Source organism: Oncorhynchus mykiss, chromosome 4, assembly GCF_057628025.1.
Source record: "Oncorhynchus mykiss isolate SJ-2025 chromosome 4, ASM5762802v1, whole genome shotgun sequence".
Classification (NCBI taxonomy): domain Eukaryota; kingdom Metazoa; phylum Chordata; class Actinopteri; order Salmoniformes; family Salmonidae; genus Oncorhynchus; species Oncorhynchus mykiss.
Genome location: NC_143025.1, coordinates 6724819 through 6743445, shown reverse-complemented (window position 1 = coordinate 6743445; position 18627 = coordinate 6724819). Strand labels below are relative to the sequence as shown.

At 42.8% G+C, this 18627-nt stretch overlaps 1 protein-coding gene across 2 annotated transcripts in view; it reads left to right on the top strand.

Moving 5' to 3' along the window:
- The first annotated feature begins 12752 nt into the window (after positions 1 to 12752).
- muc2.1 (mucin 2.1) overlaps positions 12753 to 18627 on the top strand; it is a 36418-nt gene continuing 30543 nt past the window's right edge. The window contains exons 1-7 of one of the 2 annotated variants that reach the window (XM_090230996.1): positions 12753 to 12931; positions 13306 to 13579; positions 14259 to 14373; positions 14654 to 14744; positions 15291 to 15430; positions 16142 to 16358; positions 16574 to 16699. In XM_090230996.1, coding sequence (XP_090087122.1) covers positions 12856 to 12931; positions 13306 to 13579; positions 14259 to 14373; positions 14654 to 14744; positions 15291 to 15430; positions 16142 to 16358; positions 16574 to 16699 — 1039 coding nt within the window. In that variant the 5' untranslated portion in view covers positions 12753 to 12855. The remainder of the gene's footprint in view (positions 12932 to 13305; positions 13580 to 14258; positions 14374 to 14653; positions 14745 to 15290; positions 15431 to 16141; positions 16359 to 16573; positions 16700 to 18627) is intronic. The other variant, XM_090230997.1, reaches the window with a different exon arrangement.

Here is an 18627-nt window from a genome sequence, read left to right as displayed (position 1 = left end):
ACCCTCCATGTCAACTGTACAGCATCCATACCTGCTATTTACCTTACCCTCCATGTCAACTGTACAGCATCCATACTGACCATTGACCTTACCCTCCATGTCAACTGTACAGCATCCATACTGACCATTGACCTTACCCTCCATGTCAACTGTACAGCATCCATACCTGCTATTGACCTTACCCTCCATGTCAACTGTACAGCATCCATACTGACCATTGACCTTACCCTCCATGTCAACTGTACAGCATCCATACCTGCTATTGACCTTACCCTCCATGTCAACTGTACAGCATCCATACTGACCATTGACCTTACCCTCCATGTCAACTGTACAGCATCCATACCTGCCACTGACCTTACCCTCCATGTCAACTGTACAGCATCCATACCTGCTATTGACCTTACCCTCCATGTCAACTGTACAGCATCCATACTGACCATTGACCTTACCCTCCATGTCAACTGTACAGCATCCATACCTGCCACTGACTTTACCCTCCATGTCAACTGTACAGCATCCATACCTGCTATTGACCTTACCCTCCATGTCAACTGTACAGCATCCATACCTGCTATTGACCTTACCCTCCATGTCAACTGTACAGCATCCATACTGACTATTGACCTTACCCTCCATGTCATCTGTACAGCATCCATACTGACCACTGACCTTACCCTCCATGTTAACTGTACATCATCCATACTGACCATTAACCTTACCCTCCATGTTAACTGTACAGCATCCATACTGACCATTGACCTTACCCTCCATGTCAACTGTACATCATCCATACTGACCATTGACCTTACACTCCATGTCAACTGTACAGCATCCATACTGACCATTGACCTTACCCTCCATGTCAACTGTACATCATCCATACCTGCCACTGACCTTACCCTCCATGTCAACTGTACAGCATCCATACCTGCTATTTACCTTACCCTCCATGTCAACTGTACAGCATCCATACTGACCATTGACCTTACCCTCCATGTCATCTGTACAGCATCCATACTGACCATTGACCTTACCCTCCATGTCAACTGTACAGCATCCATACTGACCATTGACCTTACCCTCCATGTCAACTGTACAGCATCCATACTGACCATTGACCTTACCCTCCATGTCAACTGTACAGCATCCATACCTGCTATTGACCTTACCCTCCATGTCAACTGTACAGCATCCATACTGACCATTGACCTTACCCTCCATGTCAACTGTACAGCATCCATACTGACCATTGACCTTACCCTCCATGTCAACTGTACAGCATCCATACTGACCATTGACCTTACCCTCCATGTCAACTGTACAGCATCCATACCTGCCACTGACCTTACCCTCCATGTCAACTGTACAGCATCCATACCTGCTATTTACCTTACCCTCCATGTCAACTGTACAGCATCCATACTGACAACTGACCTTACCCTCCATGTCAACTGTACAGCATCCATACCTGCTATTGACCTTACCCTCCATGTCAACTGTACAGCATCCATACTGACCACTGACCTTACCCTCCATGTCAACTGTACAGCATCCATACTGACCATTGACCTTACCCTCCATGTCAACTGTACAGCATCCATACTGACCATTGACCTTACCCTCCATGTCAACTGTACAGCATCCATACTGACCATTGACCTTACCCTCCATGTCAACTGTACAGCATCCATACCTGCCACTGACCTTACCCTCCATGTCAACTGTACAGCATCCATACCTGCTATTGACCTTACCCTCCATGTCAACTGTACAGCATCCATACTGACTATTGACCTTACCCTCCATGTCATCTGTACAGCATCCATACTGACAACTGACCTTACCCTCCATGTCAACTGTACAGCATCCATACTGACCATTGACCTTACCCTCCATGTCAACTGTACAGCATCCATACTGACCACTGACCTTACCCTCCATGTCAACTGTACAGCATCCATACTGACCATTGACCTTACCCTCCATGTCAACTGTACAGCATCCATACTGACCATTGACCTTACCCTCCATGTCAACTGTACAGCATCCATACTGACCATTGACCTTACCCTCCATGTCAACTGTACAGCATCCATACCTGCCACTGACCTTACCCTCCATGTCCTGCCATCTTTATCAAAGCCCTGTACCTACAGTACAGACCATTCTTCACGACACTTCAATTCATTCGTAAGAAGTGTGTAAGCAATTATCACCTCGCGATTGTTGACATATAAATTCATGGAATGCTTATGTACAACCTTTGAATGTGTAATGCACGCAATGTAAGGTACGCACAGTTTTGCCTCACGCTGTTCACAGAATAATGACATACGATAGATGTTTGGCGTGCCAATGAATGACAAGGAGTTGACAAGATAGCAGAAACCGACTGACACCCAGGCTGTAAAAGGTCTGAAAGTCTTCAGAACATGGGCAGGACCAGGATGTATCACTGCAAATGACCTCGGTTGTTCCTCCTTCAAGAGAGACAGATGGTGGATAGAAGGTGACACAACCCTGATCCATGTCTAGATGACTCTTATATATCCCTGAAATTGTGTATAAGAGATCATACAAAATGTTTTTTTAGTGATTTCCTATGTTGAAAATATTTTTGTTGGTCTGTAATGTAGACCATCCTGAAGCTGCAGTTGATTCATTTATGAAATGACTTCTTGAATTGTTTTTCTTGTTATTAACCTCTCTGGGATAGGGGGCGGTATTTTCACGTCTGGATGAAAAGCGGGCCCGAAGTAAACTGACTGTTAGAACTGTTAAGGCTCCATGGATTGATGAGGAATTGAACAATTATATGGTTTGAAAGAGCCGGGACAAAAGGAGTGGCTAATAAGCACCCTTTACTGGTTCCAACAGCTGACCAATCAGCTTGCTGACAACTCCGCAAACTTTTTGAAAAAAAAAAAACATGGTGTTTGACCAGACACAATGCTATTTCTCTGTAAACTGACTTTCAGCATGCTTATAGAGAAGGGCAACTGAACATGTACTGCACTGACACAAATGACTGACGATGGATTGGAAATTCATAGATAATAACAAGATTGTAGGAACTGTACTGTTTGATTTCAGTGCAGCCTTTGATATCATTGACCGTAACCTGTTGTAGAGAAAACGTGTGTGTTATGGCTTTTCGACCTTAACACTTGACGCAGTAAGGAGAGTGAAGTTGCTAAATACTGTAGCCAGTAGTGTGGTGAGGAGGAGGAGGAGGAGGAGGAGGAGGAGGAGGAGTCTACTGTGTCCAGAAATGACCTCACTTTTAATTTTTCTGGATTCAGATCACTCAAACATGGTTTTAAGCTTTGTTTAACTATTGACAGTTACAGCTGAGTTCAAGATTGTATATCGATTCGCTCTCCTTAAATATTTGTCATCTGATGTATTAGTTGCAAAACTACAAAGCTTGTAGGGATTTGTAGTCTTGCACGATGTCTACTTTGAATCTCAGAGTAAATAGAGTAGAGTATATTGATAAATGGCACATTGTCCAAGAGAGATTTAGATGGTTATCAAATCGTCATGCCAGGGTAAGTCTACACAAAACACAGGTCTTATTTGAAGTGTTTTTAAAATCCCCTTATAGGAACAAATGAATGGTTGAAAAACTATTAGAACCATTTCCCTGTTTGACCTCCAGGTTTTATGGGTATTGTGACACCTCCACTGTGGGACTCTATAGTTCCAATGAATGGCTAAATTACTTCCGGACATGAATGGTCCAAGGAGCTCCTCCTCACCACTTCATATCAGGCTGACAGTTATTGCACATTTAGTGTAGTGATTTTCACCCCTAAAAAAGAATAAATACGTCTACAGTACATACATTTTTCAGATAAACAGACTTATTCTGAACACTCTCCCAACTCCCAACTTCGGCAGACGAGTTAAAAATTCTCACTGAAGTTTCTAGCCACTAGCTAGCTTGGAAGGGGCTCATCAGGAGGACTGACTGAACTGACTGAATCGAATCCGTTGGCCTCCACTCGACCTTCGCTGCGCAATATACGTCATCAATTTGGGCAGAAGGTGTGTCCGTATAGCCTCTCCCCTATCAGAAAGGTGTGTAGCTAGTGCCACAGTGCTGCAGAGCGCCTACTGTATGCTACAGGAGTTTGAAAGGTGACACATTCTACAGGTGATTATTTCCAATATCAGAAAGGTGTGTAGCTAGTGCCACAGTGCTGCAGAGCGCCTACTGTATGCTACAGGAGTTTGAAAGGTGACACATTCTACAGGTGATTATTTCCAATATCAGAAAGGTGTGTAGCTAGTGCCACAGTGCTGCAGAGCGCCTACTGTATGCTACAGGAGTTTGAAAGGTGACACATTCTACAGGTGATTATTTCCAATATCAGAAAGGTGTGTAGCTAGTGCCACAGTGCTGCAGAGCGCCTACTGTATGCTACAGGAGTTTGAAAGGTGACACATTCTACAGGTGATTATTTCCAATATCAGAAAGGTGTGTAGCTAGTGCCACAGTGCTGCAGAGCGCCTACTGTATGCTACAGGAGTTTGAAAGGTGACACATTCTACAGGTGATTATTTCCAATATCAGAAAGGTGTGTAGCTAGTTCCCCAGTGCTACCTAGCGCCTACTGTATGCTACAGGAGTTTGAAAGGTGACACATTCTACAGGTGATTATTTCCAATATCAGAAAGGTGTGTAGCTAGTGCCACAGTGCTGCAGAGCGCCTACTGTATGCTACAGGAGTTTGAAAGGTGTCACATTCTACCCCTCCTTTTCGTTTCTCCAATAGTTCATTTCCTGGTTGTGTTTTTTTTATTTATTTTTACATTTGAATCCCCAGCTTCAATTGAAATTGGCATGGTTTATAATAAGTGCCTAGTTCCGGTACATATTACTACAGTTTGTTAGATGTTTTGAGTTTTAGATCCCACACTAAATGATGCCCAGCTTATAAAAGCTTCATAAAGGCTTCATAAACACTACACACTAAACACTACATACATGTTGATTCCCAGGACCACGCATGACTGTAAGTCGCTTTGGATAAAAGCGTCTGCTAAATTGTATATAGTGTACTTTATTTCACTAAAACATTTCCAGGAAGGCTTTAGAGAGTATGCCATCACTTTAGAGAGTATGCCATCACTTTAGAGAGTATGCCATAACTTTATAGCGTATGCCAACACTTTAGAGTGTATGCCATCACTTTAGAGCGTGTGCCATCACTTTAGAGAGTATGGCATCACTTTAGAGAGTATGACATAACTTTAGAGCGTATGACATCACTTTAGAGAGTATGACATCACTTTAGAGAGTATGCCATCAATTTAGAGAGTATGACATCACTTTATAGCGTATGCCAACACTTTAGAGAGTATGCCATCAATTTAGAGAGTATGACATCACTTTATAGCGTATGCCAACACTTTAGAGAGTATGACATAACTTTAGAGCGTGTGCCATCACTTTAGAGAGTATGGCATCACTTTAGAGAGTATGACATAACTTTAGAGCGTATGCCATCACTTTAGAGAGTATGACATCACTTTAGAGAGTATGCCATCAATTTAGAGAGTATGACATCACTTTATAGCGTATGCCAACACTTTAGAGCGTATGCCATCACTTTAGAGCGTGTGCCATTACTTTAGAGAGTATGACATCACTTTAGAGCGTATGACATCACTTTAGAGAGTATGACATCACTTTAGAGCGTATGCCATCACTTTAGAGAGTATGACATCACTTTAGAGCGTATGTCATCACTTTAGAGAGTATGACATAACTTTAGAGCGTATGCCATCCTTTAGAGAGTATGACATCACTTTAGAGAGTATGCCATCACTTTAGAGAGTATGAAATCACTTTAGAGAGTATGCCATCACTTTAGAGAGTATGCCATCACTTTAGAGAGTATGCCATCACTTTAGAGAGTATGCCATCACTTTAGAGCATATGACATCACTTTAGAGCGTATGCCATCACTTTAGAGAGTATGCCATCACTTTAGAGTGTATGACATAACTTTAGAGAGTATGACATCACTTTAGAGAGTATGACATCACTTTAGAGCGTATGCCAACACTTTAGAGCGTATGCCATCACTTTAGAGAGTATGACATCACTTTAGAGAGTATGACATCACTTTAGAGCGTATGCCATCACTTTAGAGAGTATGACATCACTTTAGAGAGTATGACATCACTTTAGAGAGTATGCCATCCTTTAGAGAGTATGCCATCACTTTAGAGAGTACGACATCACCTTAGAGAGTATGCCATCACTTTAGAGAGTATGACATCACTTTAGAGAGTATGACATCACTTTAGAGAGTATGACATCACTTTTGAGAGTATGACATCACTTTAGAGCATATGACATCACTTTAGAGCGTATGACATCACTTTAGAGCGTATGACATCACTTTAGAGAGTATGACATCACTTTAGAGCGTATGACATCACTTTAGAGCATATGACATCACTTTAGAGCGTATGACATCACTTTAGAGCGTATGACATCACTTTAGAGCATATGACATCACTTTAGAGTGTATGCCATCCTTCAGCACAACATGCCACCCTTTATAAAGCACACGTTTTATAGCATATTCGACATAGTGGTTTATAAACTTATGTCACATTTGACATTGGTGGTTATGTCATACAGTTATGCCACATTTATGAACCCTTTATAAAGCAAGACATATGTTTCTAGATAATTTTTTAACACATTTATGTAGTGCTTATGAAGGCATTATAAAGCCTTTATAAGCTGAAAGTATTTTAAAGCAGGATCGAGTTGTAATTTCGATTAAAAAGAAACACACATTATACCTAAATGAAAGTTAAATTAAATGAACTTCCTGGTGAAATAGCTCACATTGAATATGAAAACCTGTAACCTCACCGAGGGAGTGTCTGGTGTGTGGATTAACCCACACGTATCAGTCGGTGACAAGTATTTGATCAAACATAACAGTGTCAACAACAGACTACAATAACGCATTGTTAATAAACGTAATGACATTTCACAGAAAGGAGGGCAATACAGCCTCCCTGCCATCCACCCTAAACCAACACTGTAGACGACCTGCTGTCAGACGGAGGAAGGGAATGGGTGAGGTCATGACCAAGTATACAGCTGTCTAGCTGAAGGGAGTGGTTCCACTCATGCGCTTAACTTGGACGGTATAAAGATGCCTGTATTTGACCTTGGAAGGGTTTCTATAGTGTAGGCGTCATTCTGTTTTGAATGGGACAGAACTGTACATTACTGTTTTGCTGCCAAGATACTGTAGCCTACATCTGCACTCTTAGAACTGTGCATTACTGTTTTGCTGCCAAGATACTGTAGCCTAGATACTGTAGCCAAGATACTGAGGCCAAGATACTGAGGCCAAGATACTGTAGCCAAGATACTGAGGCCAAGATACTGCAGCCAAGATACTGTAGCCAAGATACTGTAGCCAAGATACTGAGGCCAAGATACTGTGGCCAAGATACTGTAGCCAAGATACTGTAGCCAAGATACTGTAGCCTACATCTGCACTCTTAGAACTGTGCATTACTGTTTTGCTGCCAAGATACTGTAGCCTAGATACTGTAGCCAAGATACTGAGGCCAAGATACTGAGGCCAAGATACTGTAGCCAAGATACTGAGGCCAAGATACTGCAGCCAAGATACTGTAGCCAAGATACTGTAGCCAAGATACTGAGGCCAAGATACTGTGGCCAAGATACTGTAGCCAAGATACTGTAGCCAAGATACTGTAGCCAAGATACTGTAGCCTATAAATTCATGGAATGCTTACAGTTGAAGTCGGAAGTTTACATACACCTTAGCAAATACATTTAAAATCAGTTTTTCACAATTCCTGACACTTAAATTCCCTGTCTTAGGTCAGTTAGGATCACCACTTTATTTTAAGAATGTGAAATGTCAGAATAATAGTAGAGAGAATGATTAATTTCAGCCATAATTTCTTTCATCACAATCTCAGTGGGTCAGAAGTTTACATACACTCAATTAGTATTTGGTAGCATTGCCTTTACATTGTTTAACTTGGGTCAAATATTTTGGGTAGCCTTCCACAAGCTTTCCACAATAAGTTGGGTGAATTTTGGCCCATTCCTCCTGACAGAGCTGGTGCAACTGAGTCAGGTTTGTAGGCCTCCTTGCTCACATGTTATTTCAGTTCTGCCCACAAATTGTCTGTAGGCTTGAGGTCAGGGCTTTGTGATGGCCACTCCAGTACCTTGACTTTGTTGTCCATAAGCCTTTTTGTCACAACTTTGGAAGTATGCTTGGGGTCATTGTCCAGTTGGAAGACACATTTGCAACCAAGCTTTAACTTCCTGACTGATGTCTTGAGATGTTGCTTCAATATATCCACATAATTTCATTCCTCATGATGCCATCTATTTTGTGAAGTGCACCAGTCTCTCCTGCAGCAAAGCACCCCACAACATGATGCTGCCACCCCCGTGCTTCACGGTTGGGACGGTGTTCTTCTGCCCCCTTTTTCCTCCAAACATAACGATGGTCATTATGGCCAAACAGTTCTACTGTTGTTTCATCAGACCAGAGACCAGACCAGATCTCCAAATGTACGATCTTTGTCCCCATGTGCAGTTTTAAACCGTAGTCTGGCTTTTTTATGGCGGTTTTGGAGCAGTGGCTTCTTCCTTGCTTTTTTTTTGCCTTTCAGGTTATGTTGATATAGGACTCGTTTTAATGTGGATATAGATACTTTTGTACCTGTTTCAACCTGCATCTTCACAAGGTCCTTTGCTGTTGTTCTGGGATTGATTTGCACTTTTCGCACCAAAGTACGATCATCTCTAGGAGACAGAATGCGTCTCCTTCCTGAGCGGTGTGACGGCTGCGTGGTCCCATGGTGTTTATACTTGCGTACTATTGTTTGTACAGATGAACGTGGTACCTTCAGGCATTTGGAAATTGCTCCCAATGATGACCAGACTTGTGGAGGTCTACAATTCTTTTTCTGAAGTGTTGGCTGATTTCTTTTGATTTTCCCATGATGTCAATCAAAGAGGCACAGAGTTTGAAGCTAGGCCTTGAAATACATCCACAGGTACCCTCCAATTGACTCAAATGATGTCAGTTAGCCTATCAGAAGCTTCAAAAGCCATGATATCATTTTCTGGACTTTTCCAAGCTGTGTAAAGGCACAGTAAACTTAGTGTATGTAAACTTCTGACCCACTGGAATTGTGATACCGTCAATTATAAGTGAAATAATCTGTCTGTAAACAATTGTTGGAAAAATGACTTGTGTCATGCACAAAGTAGATGTCCTAACCGACTTGCCAAAACTATAGTTTGTTAACAAGAGATTTGTGGAGGGGTTGAAAAACGAGTTTTAATGACTCCAACCTAAGGGTATATAAACTTCCGACTTCAAATGTATGTACAGCCTTTGAATGTGTAATGTGTTACATGAGTTCGCTTCACGCTGTTCACAATGTGGTAGCCAGGGAACAAAAACGGCGGAGAAGTTGAGACTCGCACTTCATAATTGGCGTGCCAATGAATGACAAGGAGTTGACAAGATAGCAGAAACCGACTGACACCCAGGCTGTAAAGGGTCTGAATGTCTTCAGAACATGGGCAGGACCAGGATGTATCACTGTTAATGATTGTTCCTCCTTCAAGAGAGACAGATGGTAGATAGAAGGTGACACAACCCTGAACCATGTCTAGATGACTCTTATATATCCCTGATAGAACCCTTCTACTGAGCTGCTGCTGCTGCTGGGGGACAGACACTGGCTACATCCCAAATGGATCCCCATTACCTATAGGGTACACTACTTTAAACTAGTGGCCTATGGGGCCTGGTCAAAAGTAGTGTACTAAATAGTGACTAGGGTGTCATTCAGGCCTCAAGCATACTGGTACATGCATCACTACACAGTTTAAACTGAACGGTTGAAATGCTCTTAACCTGTGTAATGTTTACATATTCACCTTAGATTACAGGAAGTACGAGGCGTTTACGATTATGAGGATGTAATAAAGTGATCATGACTCTATTTTGAGCTATTAATCCATATTGATCATGTAAATAGTGATACTGATGCTGAGCTACACTTGATAGAGGTTCAATCAGGAGTATAAATGAGAAACCCCCTGTAGGAAGTATTTTTGGAGGTTGATAAAACAATTCTTAAGTGGGATTCAAACTGTAGGGCCCAAATGAGTCAAGTGAAGCTGAGATGAGCCGTTGAATTGAAACAACTCTTACTGTAGGGCCCAAAGGAGTCAAGTGAAGCTGAGATGAGCCGTTGAATTGAAACAACTCTTACTGTAGGGCCCAAAGGAGTCAAGTGAAGCTGAGATGAGCCGTTGAATTGAAACAACTCTTACTGTAGGGCCCAAATGAGTCAAGTGAAGCTGAGATGAGCCGTTGAATTGAAACAACTCTTACTGTAGGGCCCAAAGGAGTCAAGTGAAGCTGAGATGAGCCGTTGAATTGAAACAACTCTTACTGTAGGGCCCAAATGAGTCAAGTGAAGCTGAGATGAGCCGTTGAATTGAAACAACTCTTACTGTAGGGCCCAAATGAGTCAAGTGAAGCTGAGATGAGCCGTTGAATTGAAACAACTCTTACTGTAGGGCCCAAAGGAGTCAAGTGAAGCTGGGATGAGCCGTTGAATTGCGGCTCTACTTTGTCTCCCTACTGACGCTTAGCTTGTTTGATTGCTGGTTGCTAAAACAACTCTTACTGTAGGGCCCAAATGAGAAGTGCAGCTGAGCTGTACCGGGTCGGCCTGGTTACACATCCAGCATTGTTGCTGAATAGGACAATGTAAAAAGGGTCAACCTTATAATGGGTAATAGGCTATTTACTCCAAATAATGTCCACATTCACACAATATTGTTGCATTTTCATTATTGTTTTAGGCTCAAACAACTGGAGTAGAGGTAGCCTAGTGGATCGAGCATTGGGCCAGCAACGAATCCACGAGCTGACAGGTAAAAACCTGTCGTTCTGACCCTGAGCAAGGCGGTTAACCCACAATTCCCGTACTAAATACGGGCTTCCTGTTAAGTCTTTACTGAAAACTCATCTCTTCAGTAGGTCATATGATTGAGTGCAGTCTGGCCCAGGAGTGTGAAGGTGAACGGAAAGGCTCTGGAGCAACGAACCGCCCTTGCTGTTTCTGCCTGGCTGGTTCCCCTCTTTCCACTGGGATTCTCTGCCTCTAACCCTATTACAGGGGCTGAGTCACTGGCTTACTGGTGCTCTTCCATGCCGTCCCTAGGAGGGGTAAGTCACTTGAGTGGGTTGAGTCACTGACGTGATCTTCCTGTCTGGGTTGGCGTCCCCCCCCCCTTTGGGTTGTGCCGTGGCGGAGATCTTTCTGGGATATACTCGGCCTTGTCTCAGGATGGTAAGTTGGTGGTTGAAGATATCCCTCTACTGGTGTGGGGGTTCTCCTTTGGCAAAGTCGGTGGGGTTATATCCAGCCTGTTAGGCCCTGTCCGGGGGTACCATCAAATGGGCCACAGTGTCCCCTGACCACTCTGACCCCTCCTGACCCAGCCTCCAGTATTTATGCTGCAGTAGTTTATGTGTCGGGGGGCTAGGGTCAGTCTGTTAAATCTGGAGTATTTCTCCTGTCTTATCCGGTGTCCTGTGTGATTTTAAGTATGCTCTCTCTAATTCTTTCTTTCTCTCTCTCGGAGGACCTGAGCCCTAGGACCATGCCTCAGGACTACCTGGTACTCCTTACTGTCCCCAGTCCACCTGGCCGTGCTGCTGCTCCAGTTTCAACTGTTCTGCCTGCGGCCATGGAACCCTGACCTGTTCACCGGACGTGCTACCTGTCCCAGACCTGCTGTTTTCAACTCTCTAGAGACAGCAGGAGCGGTAGAGATACTCTCAATGATCGGCGATGAAAAGCCAACTGACATTCACTCCTGAGGTGCTGACTTGTTGCACCCTCAACAACTACTGTGATTATTATTATTTGACCATGCTGGTCATTTATGAACATTTGAACATCTTGGCCATGTTCTGTTATAATCTCCACCCAGCACAGCCAGAAGAGGACTGGCCACCCCTCATAGCCTGGTTCCTCTCTAGGTTTCTTCCTGAGTTTTGGCCTTTCTAGGTTAGGTTTTCCTAGCCACCGTGCTTCTACACCTGAATTGCTTGCTGTTTGGGGTTTTAGGCTGGGTTTCTGTACAGCACTTTGAGATATCAGCTGATGTAAGAAGGACTATATAAATAAATGTGATTTGATTTGATTTGACTGCCGAACAACCCTTTTAGGTTCTGGACGTGACCTTGTTTTCTAAGAGGTGCTATACCTTAAATAATCAAATGATGCATAATTGAAGGAGGCACGACACTGTCTCCGTTATGAATATATAGTATTTATTGTAAGTCCAAAGTTAAAAACATTGTTTTTTAAAATTTTTTTTAACATTTACATTCAGAATAAAGGAAATTATAGATAGTAAAGGGGACTTCTGAAAATGGTTGAATTTCCTTAGTCAGGGCTGGAATAAACCCAAATCTGGGCCACTGTACAATAACATTTTGGAGAACCCCCCCTCTTGGCAACGAAGAGAAAATGTTGCTGTTTTAAAGCTAATTTCCTGCAATTTTGCAATGACTTATGCCATGTTCTTATGTTATCTGATTGCCCAGTCGGTAATCTGTCCCTGTCAATAGACATGTTTACCATGTCTCAATAAAGATGTCTGACATCCTCCTTCTGATGGGTGTGAACTGACAGACACAGATTAAACAATGCCATTATAAAGGAGGCCGTCAAGCAGCACTCCACACTTTACCTGAAGCCCACTTCACCTGGACACTAACTATGGGGTGGACAACTCTGTGGTTGTGCGTTCTCGCTCTGCCACTAACGAGCGCCATCCAGGTGAAAGCCAAGAAAGGTAAGACGATACACGATCATTTTGGAAATAGCAGTGATTTATTTTGATCTATGCAGACAAAGACAAACAGTCAAACATAGAAATAGATACTGTATAGAGATGGCGCTAGATTAAGTTTCTATCTATTTCGAGTCAACTGTCAGTCAAGAACAGACACATTTTGTTATTATGGACAGTCTTGGTTGGAGCAAATCTGAGTGCCGTCTGTCTGGGAGTGTCATATTTTTTAATATCTTGATTCACAATCCACTACAACTGGATATTTAGAAATACATGCTGCATTATTTACAATTTACAGCAAAGTTATAAAATTGTGTCTCTTTCTGATTCCATACATTTAAAGTGGGTAACGTTTTCTGTTTTCGTCTCCTCAGCGCGCCAGTCCAACCATGTGAACAGCATCTGCAGCACCTGGGGCAGAGAGCACTTCAAGACCTTCGATGGAGACGTGTACCAGTTCCCAGGGACGTGTGAATACAACCTGGCCTCCGACTGCCACTCTGAGTCCTACCAGGAGTTCTCTGTGCACCTGAAGAGGAACGAGGCTACTGAGGCTGAGGGGAACCCTACGGTCAAACACGTAGTGGTCACTATCAACGACCTGGTCTTCCACCTGACCAAGACTCAGGTCGCGGTCAATGGAGAAATGTAAGTTTTCCACAAATGTTTTATGTTATGTGTCTTCTAATTCATCAGGGACGTCACACTGAGATTGACATCATTTTTCAAGTGAGCCATGAATTTTTTATTTTTTTTACCTTTATTTAACCAGGCAAGTCAGCTAAGAACAAATTCTTATTTTCTATGATGGCCTAAGAACAGTGGGTTAACTGCCTGTTCAGGGGAAGATTGACAGATTTGTACCTTGTCAGCTCGGGGGTTTGAAATTACAACCCTCCGGTTACTAGTCCACTGCTCTAACCACTAGGCTACCCTGCCGCCCCAGTTACCCTGTCATAAAAAATAAAATAATGTATTGATATCTATCTATCTATCTATCTATCTATCTATCTATCTATCTATCTATCTATCTATCTATCTATCTATCTATCTATCTATCTATCTATCTATCTAACTATCTATCTATCTATCTATCTATCTATATATCTATCTATTGATCTAACATTTCCTCTCTGTAAAAAGTAATGGATTTATATTATGCTGTTACCTATTCCCATCTGAGACAGTACTCTGACATATTTCCAGGGATTCCATTTTGAATTCAAAGGATTTAACTGTATTTTGTGTCTGTTTGTTGTTAATTGACACGTTGGTACATTTCTATGTCATCTCTATCATTAATTATATTCTCCTTCTTTATTCCCAGTGTAACTCTGCCGTACTACAATGGAGGAGTCCAACTGGAGAGGAATGCAGTTTACACCAAACTCTACTCCAAGGTTGGCCTGGTTGTCATGTGGAACGGAGAAGATGCCGTCATGGTAAGCTTTTATGAGAATCAAAACGTTACTTAGAAGAATGCATACAGAAGTCTATTTATTTATTCGCTTTGTAAGAATCAATAAGTTCACTGAAATGGACTGCTGTCATTAAACAGTGAACAGTGTAAAACGAACCAGTGCACATGGACAGATACCACGTGTGTGACTGTGTGAGAGTGAAGTCTTGTATCTCATCTCAACATCTGTGCTGCTGCCCGTGCCAACGGCATTTCTCTGAGTCTACCTTAGAAAATAGTTGACCCATCACTGTTTGCGTTAGGTGGAGCTGGACACGGAGTACACCAACCGTACCTGTGGTCTCTGTGGAGACTTCAATGGCCTTCCAGTCCACAATGAGTTTGTTCATAACGGTGAGCATTTATAACAATTATTAGCATCACGAGTCATGAGCATTATAACATGTATAGTCATTTATAACACACTTATAATCATTTATATTAATGTGTACACGTATTTATAATAGCTTATTCCTGTAAGGTTTTATGGTGTTAAGTATAATCAATATATTACAATAATAGTATAATTTATTACATGTTTAGTCACTTATAACGACTTTATATTAATATGTACAAGTATTTATAATAGCTTATTCCTGTAAGGTTTTATGGTGTTAAGTATAATCAATATATTCCAATAATATTATCATTTATTACATGTTTAGTCATTTATAACGACTTTCTAAGCATGTATCTAAATATTTATAATGATTTATTTAGTTGTTATTATTACCATGCTATTTATTAATATATTCTAAGTGACTGTTTTATATTCTTACATCAAGTAACATCATTGTAATTTCACACATGTTGTAAGTTCATTAATATACATGTATACACATTTATATGCGTTTCTAATCACTTATTGATGAAGGATGACATCGTTTTATTTCCGTGCAGGTCGTAAAGTGAGCCCCATTGAGTTTGGAAACAGACAGAAGGTCCACAGGCCCAACGAGGACTGTGAAGACCCCTATGAAGAGGAAGAGGAAGATGAACCTGCAGACGTTCAGCCTAAAGAGGACACGTGCAAGGAGTTTGTAAGTTCTACCTCCAGTCTGTTCAGCCTGACAAGTAGACTACAGTATTTCACTTCCCTTCATTCTATTGATGTATTTGACTGCCATATGGAACCAATTAAGTTCAGATCTGGCATAATATTATTTGTATTGCAACTAAACTCGGAACATCTTCCTCGTCCTCTCCTCCTCCTCCTCTCCCAATCCTTCTCTCCCTCCCTCTCCTCCCTCCACCTCCTCCTCCTCACCTTCCTCCTCCCCATCCTCATCCTCTCCTCCTCCTCCACCTCTACCTCCTCCTGCTCCCCCTCCTCTCCCACTCCTTCTCTCCCTCCACTTCCTCCTCTTCTCCCGCCGCCATCTCCTCCTTCTCTCCCTCCTCCTCCACCTCTACCTCCTCCTCCTCCTCCTCCTCTCCCACTCCTCCTCTCCCTCCTCCACCACCTCCTCCTCTCCCTCCTCATTCACCTATACCTTCTCCTCATCCTCTCCTCCTCCTCCACCTCTACCTCCTCCTGCTCCCCCTCCTCTCCCACTCCTTCTCTCCCTCCACTTCCTCCTCTTCTCCCGCCACCATCTCCTCCTTCTCTCCCTCCTCCTCCACCTCTACCTCCTCCTCCTCCTCCTCTCCCACTCCTCCTCTCCCTCCTCCACCACCTCCTCCTCTCCCTCCTCCTCCTCCTCTCCCTCCTCCTCCACCTCTTCCTCCTCTTCCTCCTCCTTCCTCCTCAGCATGCCCAGTGTGACCAGCTCCTGCGCTCGCCGTTGTGGAGCTCCTGTGGTGCGGTCTTGAACCCTGAGCCCTACATCCAGGCCTGTGTCCAGGACCTGTGTGGCTGCAGCAACACTTCTGATAGCTTCTGTGTCTGCAGCACCCTGGCAGAGTACTCCAGACAGTGCTCCCACGCCGGGGGACAGCCACCCCACTGGAGAACAACAGCCTTCTGTGGTAATGGGACATCTCAATAACTGTCTGGGTGTTCAGGAAAACATTTACTGGATGACAGTTGTAGATCAAAAAGTCACATGCAAAAAATAACTCTTTATTGTCCATAGTCAGCTTCAGATGACACAAATGTCTTCAAAAAATACATAAATATACATATATACATATTTACATATAATAATGAAATGTACTATAATTTATTTCCTTTGTTTTCTTAGACAAGCAGTGTCCGTTCAACATGGTCTATCTGGAGAGTGGCTCTCCCTGCATGGATACCTGTACCCACTCAGACACCAGCTCACTGTGTGAAGAACACCTGATGGACGGCTGCTTCTGCCCTCACGGTCAGCCTTTAACCAGATCACACCGCAATGTATCAGTATAACAGTGATGGTAGAGATCTAGAACACACCTCAATGTATCAGTATAACAGTGATGGTAGAGATCTAGAACACACCTCAATGTATCAGTATAACAGTGATGATAGAGATCTAGAACACACCTCAATGTATCAGTATAACAGTGATGGTAGAGATCTAGAACACACCTCAATGTATCAGTATAACAGTGATGACAGAGATCTAGAACACACCTCAATGTATCAGTATAACAGTGATGACAGAGATCTAGAACACACCTCAATGTATCAGTATAACAGTGATGATAGAGATCTAGAACACACCTCAATGTATCAGTATAACAGTGATGACAGAGATCTAGAACACACCTCAATGTATCAGTATAACAGTGATGATAGAGAACGAAAACACACCTCAATGTATCAGTATAACAGTGATGACAGAGATCTAGAACACAGGTTCATGACACGTTGTCTGTCTTCACCACTCTGTAGGGACTGTGGTGATGTTAGTAACATGTTGTCTGTTTTCACCACTCTGTAGGGACTGTGGTGATGTTAGTAACATGTTGTCTGTTTTCACCACTCTGTAGGGACTGTGTTAGTAACACGTTGTCTGTTTTCACCACTCTGTAGGGACTGTGTTAGTATCACGTTGTCTGTTTTCACCACTCTGTAGGGACTGTGGTGATGTTAGTAACACGTTGTCTGTTTTCACCACTCTGTAGGGACTGTGTTAGTAACACGTTGTCTGTTTTCACCACTCTGTAGGGACTGTGTTAGTAACACGTTGTCTGTTTTCACCACTCTGTAGGGACTGTGTTAGTAACACGTTGTCTGTTTTCACCACTCTGTAGGGACTGTGTTAGTAACACGTTGTCTGTCGTCACCACTCTGTAGGGACTGTGTTAGTAACACGTTGTCTGTCTTCACCACTCTGTAGGGACTGTGTTAGTAACACGTTGTCTGTTTTCCCCACTCTGTAGGGACTGTGGTGATGTTAGTAACACGTTGTCTGTTTTCACCACTCTGTAGGGACTGTGTTAGTAACACGTTGTCTGTTTTCACCACTCTGTAGGGACTGTGGTGATGTTAGTAACACGTTGTCTGTTTTCACCACTCTGTAGGGACTGTGTTAGTAACACGTTGTCTGTTTTCACCACTCTGTAGGGACTGTGGTGATGTTAGTAACACGTTGTCTGTTTACACCACTCTGTAGGGACTGTGGTGATGTTAGTATCACGTTGTCTGTTTTCACCACTCTGTAGGGACTGTGTTAGTAACATGTTGTCTGTTTTCACCACTCTGTAGGGACTGTGTTAGTAACACGTTGTCTGTTTTCACCACTCTGTAGGGACTGTGTTAGTAACACGTTGTCTGTTTTCACCACTCTGTAGGGACTGTGGTGATGTTAGTAACACGTTGTCTGTTTTCACCACTCTGTAGGGACTGTGTTAGTAACACGTTGTCTGTCTTCACCACTCTGTAGGGACTGTGGTGATGTTAGTAACACGTTGTCTGTTTTCCCCACTCTGTAGGGACTGTGTTAGTAACACGTTGTCTGTTTTCACCACTCTGTAGGGACTGTGGTGATGTTAGTAACACGTTGTCTGTTTTCACCACTCTGTAGGGACTGTGTTAGTATCACGCTGTCTGTTTTCACCACTCTGTAGGGACTGTGGTGATGTTAGTAACACGTTGTCTGTTTTCACCACTCTGTAGGGACTGTGTTAGTAACACGTTGTCTGTTTTCACCACTCTGTAGGGACTGTGGTGATGTTAGTAACACGTTGTCTGTTTTCACCACTCTGTAGGGACTGTGTTAGTAACATGTTGTCTGTTTTCACCACTCTGTAGGGACTGTGTTAGTATCACGTTGTCTGTTTTCACCACTCTGTAGGGACTGTGTTAGTA